At 40.8% G+C, this 14740-nt stretch overlaps 1 protein-coding gene across 49 annotated transcripts in view; it reads right to left on the bottom strand.

Annotated features, from left to right (window-relative positions):
* The window catches only part of ptprc (protein tyrosine phosphatase receptor type C), an 82883-nt gene that overhangs the window by 17305 nt on the left and 50838 nt on the right, over window positions 1–14740 (bottom strand). For 26 of the 49 annotated variants that reach the window (XM_073937876.1, XM_073937871.1, XM_073937873.1 and 23 more), the window contains 8 exons: window positions 14618–14740; window positions 13409–13558; window positions 11072–11230; window positions 9759–9979; window positions 9617–9677; window positions 9383–9485; window positions 9263–9294; window positions 9080–9180 (listed from right to left, as the gene is read on the bottom strand). In XM_073937876.1, the coding sequence (XP_073793977.1) occupies window positions 9080–9180; window positions 9263–9294; window positions 9383–9485; window positions 9617–9677; window positions 9759–9979; window positions 11072–11230; window positions 13409–13558; window positions 14618–14740 (950 nt within the window). Of the gene's footprint in view, window positions 1–9079; window positions 9181–9262; window positions 9298–9382; window positions 9486–9616; window positions 9678–9758; window positions 9980–11071; window positions 11231–13408; window positions 13559–14617 lie in introns of all 49 variants that reach the window. The other 23 variants (XM_073937875.1, XM_073937870.1, XM_073937872.1 and 20 more) reach the window with 1 other exon arrangement.

The raw sequence follows: 14740 nt of genomic DNA on the forward strand, positions 1-14740 counted from the left end.
AGTCATGCATGAAACAGTGCATCCAGCCCATTCACAAGATTCCATTGCGAACCACCAATATGTTACCTGAACTCGTTGATGAACGAATCCCCATTGAGTACCATGACTTACATGAAGCTTTTAGCAAACAAAAAGCTACTCAACTTCCCCCACATCGACCAAGCGATTGTGCTATTGAATTAATTCCAGGCTCCAGTCCTCCAACGGGTCGAATATTTCCTCTGTCACAACCTGAGCACAAGGCAATGTCTGAATATATCGACGAGGAATTGGCCAAAGGTTTCATTCGACCTTCTACATCTCCTGCTTCAGCTGGATTCTTCTTTGTAAAGAAGAAAGATGGCAGTTTACGTCCCTGTATTGATTACCGAGGGCTCAATGAAATCACCGTAAAATTCCGCTATCCATTACCCCTTGTACCTCCTGCCCTGGAACAATTAAGAAAGGCTAGATATTATACCAAGCTTGACCTTCGCAGTGCCTACAACCTGGTCAGAATCCGTGCCGGTGACGAGTGAAAAACTGCGTTTTCCACCACTAGGGGGCACTACGAGTACACAGTAATGCCCTTCGGCCTGTCAAACTGTCCGTCCGTGTTCCAATCCTTTATGAATGATGTCTTTCGGGATATGCTGGATCGCTGGGTAATCATTTACATTGTCGACATCCTGATATATTCAAACACGATGGAGGAACATGTTGAACATGTACGTATGGTGCTGCAACGCATGATTCAACATCGTCTGTACGCCAAATTAGAGAAGTGTGAGTTTCACCAGACACAGATCGCCTTTTTGGGATACGTCATCAGTGCAGAAGGGGTTACTATGGATGACACGAAAGTACAGGCAGTTCAACAATGGCCGTTACCTCAGAATCTCAAGGAGTTGCAGCGATTTCTAGGTTTTGCCAATTTCTATAGACGGTTTATCAGAGGCTTTAGCTCAATAGCCGCACCGTTAACAGCCATGACCAAACGAAACTCCCACAAATTAACCTGGTCCTCTGAAGCACGACAAGCATTTAGTGATCTGAAGACTCAATTCACCACAGCTCCTATTCTCCGTCATCCCAACCCAGACCTACCTTTCATTGTGGAAGTGGATGCATCCAACACAGGAGTCGGGGCGGTATTATCCCAACGTCAGGGTCAGCCATCCAAAATGTATCCATGTGCCTTCTTCTCCCGTAAATTGACCAACGCAGAACGAAATTATGATATGGGAAATCGCGAATTACTGGCAATGAAATTAGCCCTGGAAGAATGGAGACACTGGCTGGAAGGAGCTAGTTAGCAATTTACCATCTTAACTGATCACAAGAATCTGGAATATCTCCGCTCAGCCAAACGTCTAAATCCCAGACAAGCTCGTTGGGCTTTGTTCTTCACCAGATTCAACTTCATTGTCACCTATAGACCAGGGAGTAAAAATGGTAAGGCAGATGCACTATCCAGGCTATCAGAGGATAAACCCACAATTAGTGATGAAACCATTCTTCCCACAAACTTATTAGTGGCTCCAGTACAGTGGGACATACTTACCGAGATCCAAGAGGCAAACCGAGAAAACAACCCTCCAGTAGACTGTCCGAATCACCTGATTTTTGTACCCAATAACATACGTACCAGATTACTGACCCATGTTCATGACACTCCCAGTTCGGGGCATCCAGGCATCACGGCAACATTGGAGTTAGTCAAGGCTCGTTTCTGGTGGTCGTCTCTCACGAAGGATGTGATCAATTATGTTCAGAAATGTAAAATTTGTCAAACTACTAAGGCATCTCACCAAACCCCTGCTAGCTTATTACAACCGCTACCTGTTCCTCAGCGGCCCTGGTCCCATATAGCGGTAGACTTTATCACGGATCTTCCTGTTTCCCAGAACAACACAGTCATTCTCACGGTGGTTGATCGTTTCTCCAAGGCTTGTCGCCTAATACCATTGCCCAAATTGCCCTCTGCTTTTGAAACCGCAGAAGCCCTGCGCAATCATGTATTTCGGATGTTTGGCTTACCTGATGATGTCGTCTCAGACAGAGGATCCCAATTCACTTCCCGGGTATGGTCTGCTCTCTGTAAAAATCTAAATATTAATGTTAGTCTCACCTCAGGGTACCATCCTCAATCCAACGGTCAAACTGAACGAATGAATCAAGAAGTCATTCGATTTCTACGTTCATACTGTCATCAGCAACAGCACGACTGGAGCAGATATCTGATGTGGGCAGAATATGCACAAAACTCATTAATAAAGCCAGCTACGGGTATCACACCATTTAAATGTATTCTTGGCTACCAACCACTTCTGTTTCCATGGTCCGGAGAACCCACTGAGTTACCTGCTGTCACGGATTGGCTGCAACGGAGTGAGGATGTTTGGAATCAGGCTCACAGACATCTCATGAGGGCAGTCAGGAGGAGAGAGATTCAGGCGAACCGTCATCGACGCCAGGGACCCACGTATGAACCGGGGCAGTGGGTGTGGTTATCGACACGGGACCTTCGTTTGAGATTACCCTGCCGCAAACTCAGTCCCAGGTATGTAGGGCCGTTCAAAATATTACGCCAGATTACTCCAGTGTCTTTCCGCTTAGCCTTGCCTAATCATTATCGTATTTCTCCCACTTTTCACATGTCATTACTCAAACCCGCTGGTGGTCCACGAGAGGAGACGGCTGAGGAGGAATCGGAAACCAGGACCCCCTCACCTGTCATGATCGAGGGCGAAGAAGCCTATCTCGTTCGAGAAGTGCTGGACTCTCGACGCCGGGGTGGCGCCCTCCAATATCTGGTGGACTGGGAAGGGTATGGTCCGGAGGAACGGTCCTGGGTGAATGCTAGGGATATCCTAGACCCAACTCTCACGGAAGAGTTTCATCAGAGGTTCCCAGAGAAACCAGCTCCCCGACAGTGCGGTAGACCCCGGCGTCAGGTGCCTTCTCGCTTCAGGAGCCGCTCGCAGGAGGGGGGTTCTGTTGTAAATGAGGGCGATGCCGATCCTCTTGTGCACCACCAGAGGGAGCCATCGCCCGAATTCTAATTCGACTCACGGACTCAAAATCCCACAAGCCCTGCTACCTGGCACTGATTGCGGTCCAGGTGCAGCTCATCAACTCCCGTGTATATATACCGCACTCACGCTCTGGTTCATTGCGAAGTCTTGATTTGCCTGGCTGTCATTTCTGAGCGTTCCATACTCCCTGCTTCGGACTGATCTGTGTTTCTGACCCTGTGCTTGTTCTACGATTACGAAAGACATCTGCCTGCCCCTGATCTCCAGCCTGTTATTCTGACCAGTAAGATATCTGCCTGCCTTTGAACTTTTGCCTGTCCCACGTTCTGTCTCCTGGATTGTCCCTTTGTGTTTGTTTGTATGTGTGCTTTTAATAAAGCTTGCAAATGGATTCAATGCCTTCTGACTCATCACAACAGGTAGAAAGGTTGGAATGACGGGAGAAATTAATGACAGAAATAATTTTCAGGTTTGAGTAATGCACAAATTCTTTCTGAGAGGGCAGTAAATAAATTCGTGTAATTTATTAATTTATTTATTTACCTGCTAGCAGTATTATATTATTTATTTATATATTTATTTATGCTGGAATTTGTGGATTTGAATTTATATTTATTTGCTTATCTAATTATTTTTTTATTTATGCAGGAAATTATGGATTTATTTACTAATTTATTTAATGTTTTTTTGTATTTATTATTTATTGTTTTTCCAGGTTTCGTTTTAAGAGATAACAGACAATAGGTTAAGGATATTATTTATTTTTATTCGTTTTGTCAAGATGCTTTTAACATTTTAAATGTCAACGTGGAAAATGTATTTTAAAAAAATGCATGTACAATATAGCCCATTAGTTATTTTAATGTAAAATACAAACATACTATTTTTCTTTCACCACAGTAGGAAAAAATAAAAACAAAGGAACAAAATCGTTATCCACTGTGAACTTAAAGGGTCACGAAACACCAAAACACATTTTTTGAGCTGTTGACAGTCATATATGTGTCCCACACTGCTAAAAACACTATTAGGACACCTATATTTCACTAAAAAGTGTAAATTGGTTGTTTTTGCGTTATTTCAAGCAAATTCGTACTTCCTGTTTGAAACGAATTTTTGAAGCTGCGTCACGGTCATGACATAATAGCGTTGTATTCCAGCGTGCAGACTGGGCGTCTGTGCCAGAGTGTGTCTTATTACGTCTTACAGTGTGATGCATTAATGCATGAGTAAGGCTTGGTTCAAACCAATCAGCGCGCTCTATTGTGCAACTTCATTAATATTCATTAGTGTCACCGTCTTTACACCACAGAGACGCCACGTTGTGTTGGCAAAACAAGCGTGAAGTGTTGCTTTTATAGTTTGCTGCCATTAAGTTTCGTTTTCATTTTCTCTCTGTGAGAGCTCATCTGGATCAAGTGTGGATTACAGTGTACGCGACGCTCGACAACAATAATTTACGTGTCTAAGGGGGATTATTGTTTACCTGAGAGCTGTTCTCATCTGCAAACGCTGAAATCCGGATTCCGGATGTAGTCTTCTCTTCATAAAGACGCGGCTCTAGTTGCTGGTGATTGTCCTGTCTCTACAGATTTGGTAAGTGAGCGACCAGTGCTCTTTGTTTATTCAGTTTTTTCGTATCAAATAAGTTAACTATTGCATTGAGTGCAAACATGTTAGCACCGCATTTTGTGACCGGAATAACACACGCGGCTTTCGGACGCTACCTGCCGAGTGCATCTAAGTTTCCGGGAAATGCGGAGTTTTTTTTTCTGTCATTCGCCGTGCGGTATCAAACATTGCATGAAAAATACACGCTTAGAGCAGATCTTCGAATCAAATATCTCATTTGTCGCGAGGGGCATGAATGAATTCCCTGAATGAAAGAGCCAAACTGCAGTTAAAGTCCAACATTTAATAATTTGGCAAATAATTCGACTACAGATGTCCATGTAGGTTAAACACCATCCCTTTCTCCTGTGTATTTTGACTGAAACTCGCGCGTGCCCAAATAGACACTCCCACACCCTCCCACTTTAGTTCCTCCGACACTCCCCCCTAAACAGAGCTGGACACCCCCACTTTTCTGACTTTTTCCAAAGAAGAGGTGTGAAAACACCCTGCTGAAACGAGGGGGTTTCATGGCCCTTTAAATAATTGTTAAATCCAACAAAGAAAACAGGCATATATACAACAATAAACGGCATCTCAAAATTATAAACCGTTAATGAAATGAAAACCGTTATTTACATGCAAGATCCTTTTTTTTATTTATTTTAAGTTTCCATGCAGGAAAAGAATGTCATTGACTGAGGAGGGTTTCAGTACCGAACGTCTCTCCTCCAAAATCCGACCACAAAGGCTGAATGCTCTCTCGGAAGGTGCACTCGTGGCAGGGATGCAGAGGACAAATCTTGCAAGGTTGCTCAGGGCAGGGAACTGGGAATGGTTTGAATTCCACCACTGCAAAATGTTTTGTTGACTTGATGATTCAAGTTTTAAGGTCTTGTACTCTTGAATCTGAACATCTAGGGATTTTAATCCACATGATTCTTCCTCTTCTTCCCAATCGGAAAATTTATAATAAACAGTAGGTCTTTTGGCAGGTGTTGGTTCAATATCTTCATCATGTGTATCAAACTTTAAATCTTCGATCATCTCCTTGACTCCCTGTATCACATCCTGTCGCCCTCTTTCATCTAACATTTTTAGACCTCGCAAATTTGGTGTCAGAAAGGTTGCTATTTTATAAAGCATATGAACCGAATGTAATAAAATGCTGTCTGTTGATAGTAATTCTTTCAGCCGTGTTACACAGACAGTTGCGATTTTAGAGAGCAGAGGGTCTTTCGTGGCTGAAGTACAGTGCTCAATTAATCGCACAGACCACGGAAGAACCAGTGAGGCACTGGGAGCTGTGTTATCAGTTTCCAAGTCGTCAGTTGCCTCTTTGAAGGGCTGTAGGAATGATACTAGTAACTTAAGTGTACTGATGCTAATGCGTCCGATCTTGGCATAATTGTTGCTCTCAGTCAGCACAGATGCGATGTCTTCGTACTGTTCTAAGACAGAATTTAGCATGTCAAAATTAGAGTTCCATCGTGTCTCTATGGATTGTTTCAGTGACTTTTTTAGCTTGCCCTACAGTCCTGGGTGTTTGAAATATGTGACCAATTTTTTAACATCATTCAGAAGCGCAGCGATTTCTGGAGACTCTTCTATTATGGCAGAACCAAACGCGCTGGAGAGCGTCACGTTTGGTATGTGAGCTGTGCAGTTTAGCCTTGTGTATTCTCGTAAGGCATTGATCATGTTGGCTCCACGATCTGTGACAAAAACAATCTTTTTGCCCATGTCTGTCGCATCGATGCCAAACACTCTAAGATTCTGCAGCAGGTGGCTTCGAATATTTTCATCCGTCTTTGGGGTGCTTGGGTCAAAAGGGGCCGCAAAAAGCACTCTTGAATGTAGTTCAAATTGCTCCTTAACATAATGTAAGGTCGCAGACAAAAATGACGTTTTACGATATGTTTCTGTCCAAATGTCTGCTGTAACAGAGCACCCAAACTTCGATATTGTTGCAGTAATTTCGTCCACAACAAATTTACGTTGAATCTGAGCCCACATTTCAACATTTCTTGACACCGTTGTTGGGTGTGGTAGTATCTCACTGACATCGAATTTTCCTATTCTTGCTGCTATGTCGACTAAATGTTGGGCCAGCTGTGTGAAGCCTTTTCCTGAGTTAGTATCATACGGTCGAATGTCTTGGCAAACAAATTTAACACATTTGTCTGTGGTTTCTTTTCTAAACTGTTCTGGCACTCGCAAAGACTTGGTGAATGTCAGTTTTGTTTGTCCCTTTCTAATCAGACATGAGTGCTGTCTTAAACCTGAGGTTCCAGTTTTGTGACTGCTAAAGGACAACACTTTGAGGCATTTATCACATTGCGCAAAGGGTATTTTTTTCCATTTGCGTTTATGATGCATGAAAAATACTTCCATACATCAGACTTGCCTGACGTTGGTTTTCTAACAGTAAACTGACCGTTTTCGATTGCAAGCTCAATCTCCTTCGAGGACGGCCCTTTTTTCACTTTGCTCTGCCATGTTGGTAAAGCCCGCCCTGCTCTGAGGACAGATGATGCACGCACAGAGTGTGCGAAAAAAAGCACGTACAGAAAGCACTGGTTATGCGTTCAGCACGTGATACAGTCGTGACTAGTATTAGCACTGGCTGTACCTGTGCTTAATAAGAATAGGAAATAACAGATATGCTATTCCGAAATAACATCGGAAATGCTAAGGTTTGACCGCCCGCCCCTGTTTAGATTACACCAGAGTTACCGACCGTTACCGCGTTTTATTCGGAAATGTAACCCCGTGCCGCAAGAACTCAGTCGGGTCCCGCAGCGCCCGCGGTACAGCCGCGGGAATTCAGACCTCTAGTCCAGAATGTTATTTTAAGGCTTGGTTGTGTTAATAAGATGCAAAGCAATGTGTGCTCATGTTTCACTTGAAGGAAATTGTGTTATTTTTTCATATATCTCACTTTGATTATACAGCTACTCAGCTAACATGAAAACGACTGTCATATTTCCTAGTTCCTCTAAAAGGCCCTCCCTCAAGTGACTCTGCTTGGTCACCATCATAATGTGCTGTGATTCACCGATCGGCTCCACGTCATGCCCGGACAAGCATGTGCGTTTTGTGTAAACAGTCTGTCAGTCAACACCTGTCTGTAACGAGTGAAAGTGGGATGCGACTCCTTGCTTCGAAACGTTTCAAAACCTCACTCTACGGTGACACCTAGTGGTCATTTTTTATGAATTGCATTGAAACAGCTTCAGCAAAGAACAGTTGAGCTAATTGAGATATTAAACCCCACTTTGCACAAATGAACCTTTAACTGTTGTAGAGGAGTGGTTAAGGTTTCTGACTACTATCCGGGGATAGTGGGTTCGTAAACAGGCTGATACAGCTGTTTTGAAATCCTTTAATACCAGTTGGTAATGCTATGTTCTTGTATCATTTTGTTTTAACATTGGTCTGACATTCGAATAAACACTTTGTGAATAAATTTGTCTTGTTTTGGTCATGAAACAGGGTTGTAGCTAGATCAGACAGAAGTTAAGTGGCCAGTTGTGGCCAGAAGTTAAGAATAATTATTTATATTATTCATTTAGTTTACCATTCATTGTATTTTATTAACGTCCACCTAAACCCTAAACCCATCCCATCACAGTACTGTAAAAATATAAATTATTGTTTTACAGTGTTACTAAAATGATGCTAAACTGATGGCGCATCTGCAGCTATATCCTATTTAGACTACACCATGAAACAGACACATGATTAAAATACATAAAATCATTATTTTGGAGTGTTTGTACAAGTCGGGATTCGAACCTAAAAGTCATTTGAAGCACAGTAACAGCCTGCACAGGCACAGTCCACTAGGCCGTTAAAAACAGATATTTTTATGACCCTGGCACTCAAATGTAAATTTGAAAGGTCTCAAAGCGCTTCTGAAATGATCAATGCTTTGAATCGCTTTAGTCGTGACCAGGTGTTTCGAAACACCTTAATCATGTGTCCTGGGTGTTTTGAATCATGCTTCGGTGCAGTGTTTCGAAACACTAGCGCTTCGGGATCTCGACACTGTGTCAAAACATCAGTTTCACGTCAGCCATCCCTATTGAATTCCTGTTTAGTTTTTGTTTGAGTCACTCTCGTGCTTAATTTTTGCACTTCACGTTCTTGTCGATTTTGGTACATTGCCTGTCCCTTTGTCAATTTTTGGATCTTTATTGTTTGACAATAAATGTGTTTTGCTGCACTTGGATCTTTCCCTTGTTTTTGTGAAACGCAGTTATGATAAATACAAAACTAGTTTAGATATTAATAATGGTCATCAGTAGTTTGCAGAACTAATCAAAAACATATGTATCAGATATTTAGATATTTATAATTTTTAATTTCACAGTATATATATTTTCCATTAAAGGTCACATTTAGGGACCGTAGTATTAAAAACATTGAAAACTTTTATAGAGAATCACCTGAAACTCATCCATAAACAGTCGGCTCTCATCAGCAATCTTGGTCCTATAAGCATCAATTAAACCTTCTGGATAGATGGGCTCAACCCTGCGCAGGGGCTCTAGAAATGGACAAGAAAATATATTGTTTAGAAATCCATTCACCATCAAAACACACTGATTTTAACAGAGTAAATGACATACGTGTAAGACAGATTTCGTCTTCCTCAGGAGTCCTGCTGCGAGATAAGCACAGATAAACACTACGCTAATATTATAACAATAATAATGTTTATATCATTTAAAAATATTTGAGAAACAGACCGTTTTCTTTTCAGCAGGAAAATTTTGTACAACACAAAAAGGAGAGCAATTGAAGTCACTACGATAAGAAACGCCAAGAATCCGATGACAGCCGTATCGTTATCTAAGAAAGAAGCACAAATCTCCACTTTCAGGACTATTATTATGTTTGAAACATTTTATTATATAGTACTACAAAATATTTGCCATCCCTATGTGGGTTTGACTTTTAAAATAAGAAAGAGTTTATCTTACATCTAGTGGATGTGGAAGTTGAAACAATGGAGTATTTGCCATGTCCATTAATGGCTGTAATCTGAATGAAATAAATAAATATTGTGAAACACAAAGCAAAACACTATAAGTGACACTAAGGCAACTGCAAAAAAATAAATACCTTAATTGTATAGTTTGTGAGGTAGTAAAGATTTTCAAATAAAAATGAACAATTAATTGAATTATTGTATTTATTTGTATTTCCAGAGCTGGTGAGTTCGAATTGATATAATCCTCTAGGCCCATTCCATTGAGTTTCAGTCAGATTCTTGCAATTCACTAAAAAAGAATTGTGAGATCTGCCAGATACATTGACATCCTTTTTATCTCCAAACATAGGCTCTATTAAATAAAATAAAAGAAAAGACAAATGTTATTTGATTCTGATCAAGACACACTTATTTACTGTATGATCTTAATGGCATTTCTTTGGTTAAACGTTTAGGAAAAAGTCTTTAGTTTAGATTAATACTAAGATGCTCCATGGGATAGTTTTACAGCTTCCAACATCAAACATAACTTGAAACAGTAGTATTTCTCAGAAATAGAAAATGAACAATTTAGCAGAGCAATATTAAGCCAAGTGAGTGTAAATAGTACAAATATTTAGTATAAGAAAGCAAAAAACAACATGTATTCTAATTTCACTGTAGCACAAAACATCTTTTTAGATTTAAGAAACCACTGAGAAATAAATATCACAATTGCATTATCAAAAATATAATTTGCATTAAACATTTTCAGCAATATAAATGAATTAAATAAGTACAGTAATGTTCAAAATGCATTGTCTGAGGTTTCAAAATAGTTTTATTCATGCGTGAGATGACATTATCATTAATTTGCCTCAATTGATTTGCTCTGCAAAGTTTGGACTTTCAGCAGAAAAAAACGCACACTGAACTGAACTAAACTGAACTTCAACTCTGAAAACTGGTTTGACAGTTTCAATTAATTAGAACTTCTGTGTTAAGCTGCTTTGATACAATCTACATTGTAAGAGCGCTGTAGAAATAAAGATGAATTAAATTTAATTGAATTGAATTTGATAGTATTCATGTTATTATCAAACCAACAAAATCACATCCTGATAATTCAGAAAGAGAAAGGACTTACAAAAAGTCTGTATTTTAAATTTATAATATATGAAAAAGTGAAATTATATCACACTAGTAAACAAACCTTTTTTTATCTCAAAACAGCAGACATATTTCTGAAAGTCTCTGAAAAAATCATTTGAGCCAATAATCCAGTGACCCATTCATTAAGACCTGCTTTGTTGTAAATGAATCAACAATTTTGAAAGGATACTTTGAATGGTTCAGTTATTGCGAAAAAAAAAAAAAAAAAAAAAAACACTAAGATATAATTCGGTCAAGAATGCACACCCAAAGTCAGTTACTATGAAACAAATGTAAAAATAATAACACTTACTGTAAGATTTTGTTCTTTGTATAAATCTGGTAACAAAAGGTTCACCACCAATTGTTGAATTGATGTGGGCTGAAATACTGCATTTGTACTCCGTGTATGCACTTAATTCATTAAATGTGCAATTTACAGTGGTTGCATTGATTTTATCACATCCATGAACTGAAAAAAACATACAAATATTTGCCAACAGTTAGTACATCACAACAGTATTAAAGTCCTAAAGATATTCAAAAAGATATTCAAAAATCTACAATCATTTAAACATATTTTGTCACATAAACCCCTCAATTGTCACCCCACTTTTGAGTTCTCACTAGAAAAATTTCTAGTTTGTCTAGATTCCACTTCTGCATTGCAAAAACTAATTTATATCATAATATAAAGCCATGTCTGTCAAGCTCAATCATCTGATAGAGTATGTAAACGGGCCAATGAAATGCCAATGAGTTGGCAGCGTCAGCTTGCACAGCTGAAGCTTGTTGCAATCAATTTGGCAATTAGAGCCCAGTGCGTGCTAAGCAGAGCATCCATTTCGCTTCAGAGCCTTTCACTAAGCTTCTGAGAGAGTCAGTGAGGGTTCCTCCAGCTGTACTACAGAAAGAGAGTGAACGAGAGCGGTCTTCCGGTCCAGAGTGTGTGACATGCAGTGGCAGACAATCGTGCTGAGTTTCTCTCATGCCTGGCGTTCTTTGGGTCCAGTTCTCCAGAACGGTTTGTGTTGTTGCAAAATTCCTAAAAGAGCAACACGGTTGGGCAGCATGACTTTTTCAAGATGTCGCTCCTACTGTGCATTTCTGGATGTGGTGGTTTTCTGTCCCCAGATAATGGGCACGAGCACTGCGTTTCATGTCTGGGGGCCCAGCATGTTAATGCGGTGCTCGCGGGCAGTGCATGCCATCACCACAGTGGCATGTCTGTTGCGCAGTTGAGATCGTGGCTCGCTCTTGCAAAGGGGCTACCCACCCCAGTTGTCCCAGGCTCTTCGGTGGGCACTCGGGCAGATCTGAGGGTTACAGTGGGATTAAATGCTCGGGCTTGCGGACCTCTTGCTCCTCCATGCGCTCCATCCAAGCTTCAAGTGAGAGAAGCGGTCCATCCTCGGATGGCCGGCCTCTCACTTGATGACACAGAGGCTCAGATGCATCGGAGGATGGGCTATCATTGTCTAATGAAGGACTCAAACCTGCTACCTCCCTTCGTGGTAGCGAGCGCAGCGTCAGATCTAGAAAAAAACATGATAACTATGCTTTCTTAGGCTGCTTCGGCTGTTGTCCTGGGGATGGTTTATCCCCCAGCCCTAAGGCCGGACCGACTAGATGGGTGTATGTGGAGGATTAAAAAGGCAAGACCCTCTAGCCTCCCATCCCTTTCTTCCCGGAAGTGTGTTCTTCCCGGTTATTTGCCCCTTCGAAGCCAGAGCCCACCAAGCCGCAGCCCAGGTTGCTTCCACCCTGCACGCTATAGACCATGTGCTTCCCCCCTCCTGGTACAACAGCGATCGTAGCGATGAAGCCATTAGCGAGGGCTCTGCCTGCCTGGTTAGCGCAGGCCAGCCCTTCGTGGTGGCTCAAACACACAATGAGACTTGGCTAGGTGAATCAATTGGCGAAACGGCCTCCGAAGTTCACGAGTGTGTATCTCACCAGGGTCAGCCCTGTGCCCGCCCCTGTCTTGCGAGAGAAGATTGCTGTCCTCCTGGCGAAAGATGCAATCTAACCAGTCCCTCCAGCCGAGATGGAAAGCGGGTTTTACAGCCTGTACTTTAACGTACCCAAAAGAGCGGTGGGCTACAGCCAATCCCAGATCTGCAAGTTTTGAACCACTGTCTTCACAAGCTGCCATTCAAAATCTTATGCAGAAGCACATTCTCCGGTGCATTCGTCCTCGGGATAGGTCTGCAGCAATAGACCGGAAGGATGCGTACTTCATGTCTCCATACTTCCACGTCACCGTCAGTTTAACTGCAGTCAGCTTTTAAAGGTCAAGCCTGGAAGTACAAGTCCTCCCCTTCAGGATCTCTCGGTCTCCACGAGTTTTCACCAAGCTCGCGAAGGGTGCCCTGGTGCCCCTTCGGCCCGAGGGCATCTGCATGCTTAATTATCTCGACTGGCTGATTTAGAGCTCACTGGATCAGTTGATTACGCACAGAGACAGGGTGCTTCTGCGCCTCGACCTATTGAGGCTTTATGAACTCTTACCATTACCATTGCTTTGGCACTCACTACTTTACTGTTTTTTATATATTTATTATCTGTTTTTTTTTGTTTTGTTTTTGTAATTCTGTTGCACTGTAGAAGCTCTGTCACGAAAACAAATTCCTTGTATGTGCAAACATACCTGGCGATGAAGCTTTTCCTGATTCTGATTGGCATGTGGCAGAAAAGCTATGCCATATAATTCCTGGACAGTTATCTCCTGGGTTTAGAATTCTTGAAATCACAATTGAGTTGTTGGTTACTGCTTCGTACAAATTTGTATAGGACCAATCTGTAATGATGTAAAAGGTTGAAAGCATGAGGTAAACATATATGTTGCGAGATGTAACTTTGTTTTATTATGACTAACAGTTGTCTCTTTTGCTATGCTGTTCAATTTAATGATATTTTATACAAACAAACAAACATTTTGAATATAATCATAGAGTGTATTTTAAAACGATGATGTCAATATTTAGGTGTAAAAATACTACATTTATCATGCATCAGTCAAGCTGTATTAAAAATAGATTACCCATTTTTGTATCATAATTAGACTTATATATATATGAGCAATAGAATTATATATATATATATATATGAGCAATATCATACTCGTAGCAGTGCGATATGTCTGTATATCGACACTGGTGGGAGGCGTGCGATGCTTAGTGCCCCCACCAGTGCAAATATACAGCCATATTGCAACGCTACGAGTCTGATATTGCGTTTATACAACAGTTTGACAGCATAATTGTGTAAATTAAAACAAAATCAAACATGGAGAGTCTCAAAAACCCTTTTGTATGTGGAACTACTTTCTTCCACATTGGATTCAAATCATAAGTTGACAGTTAAACAGTTGAGCAAGCATCTTTTAAACTTTAGATCTGTAGTGTCTGCTTTTTGCTGGCTGCATGTGGGCGGAGTAATACACAAAGGGTAAAGAGGCTCTAGGAGTTCTGATATTGCAGAATATCGCACGGCTATCAGCCAATCAGATTTGAGAATATATATAAACTAAACTTTCTTAAACTGGACAATTTATTTTCAACACCAAAACAGTGCTGCAGCACAGCTCAAGGTCCCATTATTGAATTTTAAAGCATAATTATAATCATAAATCTGAATCAATAGGCAATTTATATTAAAATATACAGTGATAGAACTGTTTGAACAATTTACTGTGTTAGTATTTAATTAAGTGGGATAATGTTTAAAACTGATGTACAGTCACAGTACATTTATCTACTGATGAACACTTGTAAATAAACAACCAAGTTTTACAAGTTTGACTGCATAATTGGTAAATATTTGCATGCGTGTGAAATAGTTTGAATCAGCAACTCACTGCAACTGATAAGAATGTCTGTTGAAGTGCTATTAACAAATGTATTGTAATATTTGTATTTTCCGGTGCAGCTGTAGCTTTTGCCAGGTGCCAAATACGCATCTTGATTTAACCTCCAACATT

The sequence above is a fragment of the Danio rerio genome, chromosome 22, assembly GCF_049306965.1.
Source record: "Danio rerio strain Tuebingen ecotype United States chromosome 22, GRCz12tu, whole genome shotgun sequence".
Lineage (NCBI taxonomy): Eukaryota > Metazoa > Chordata > Actinopteri > Cypriniformes > Danionidae > Danio > Danio rerio.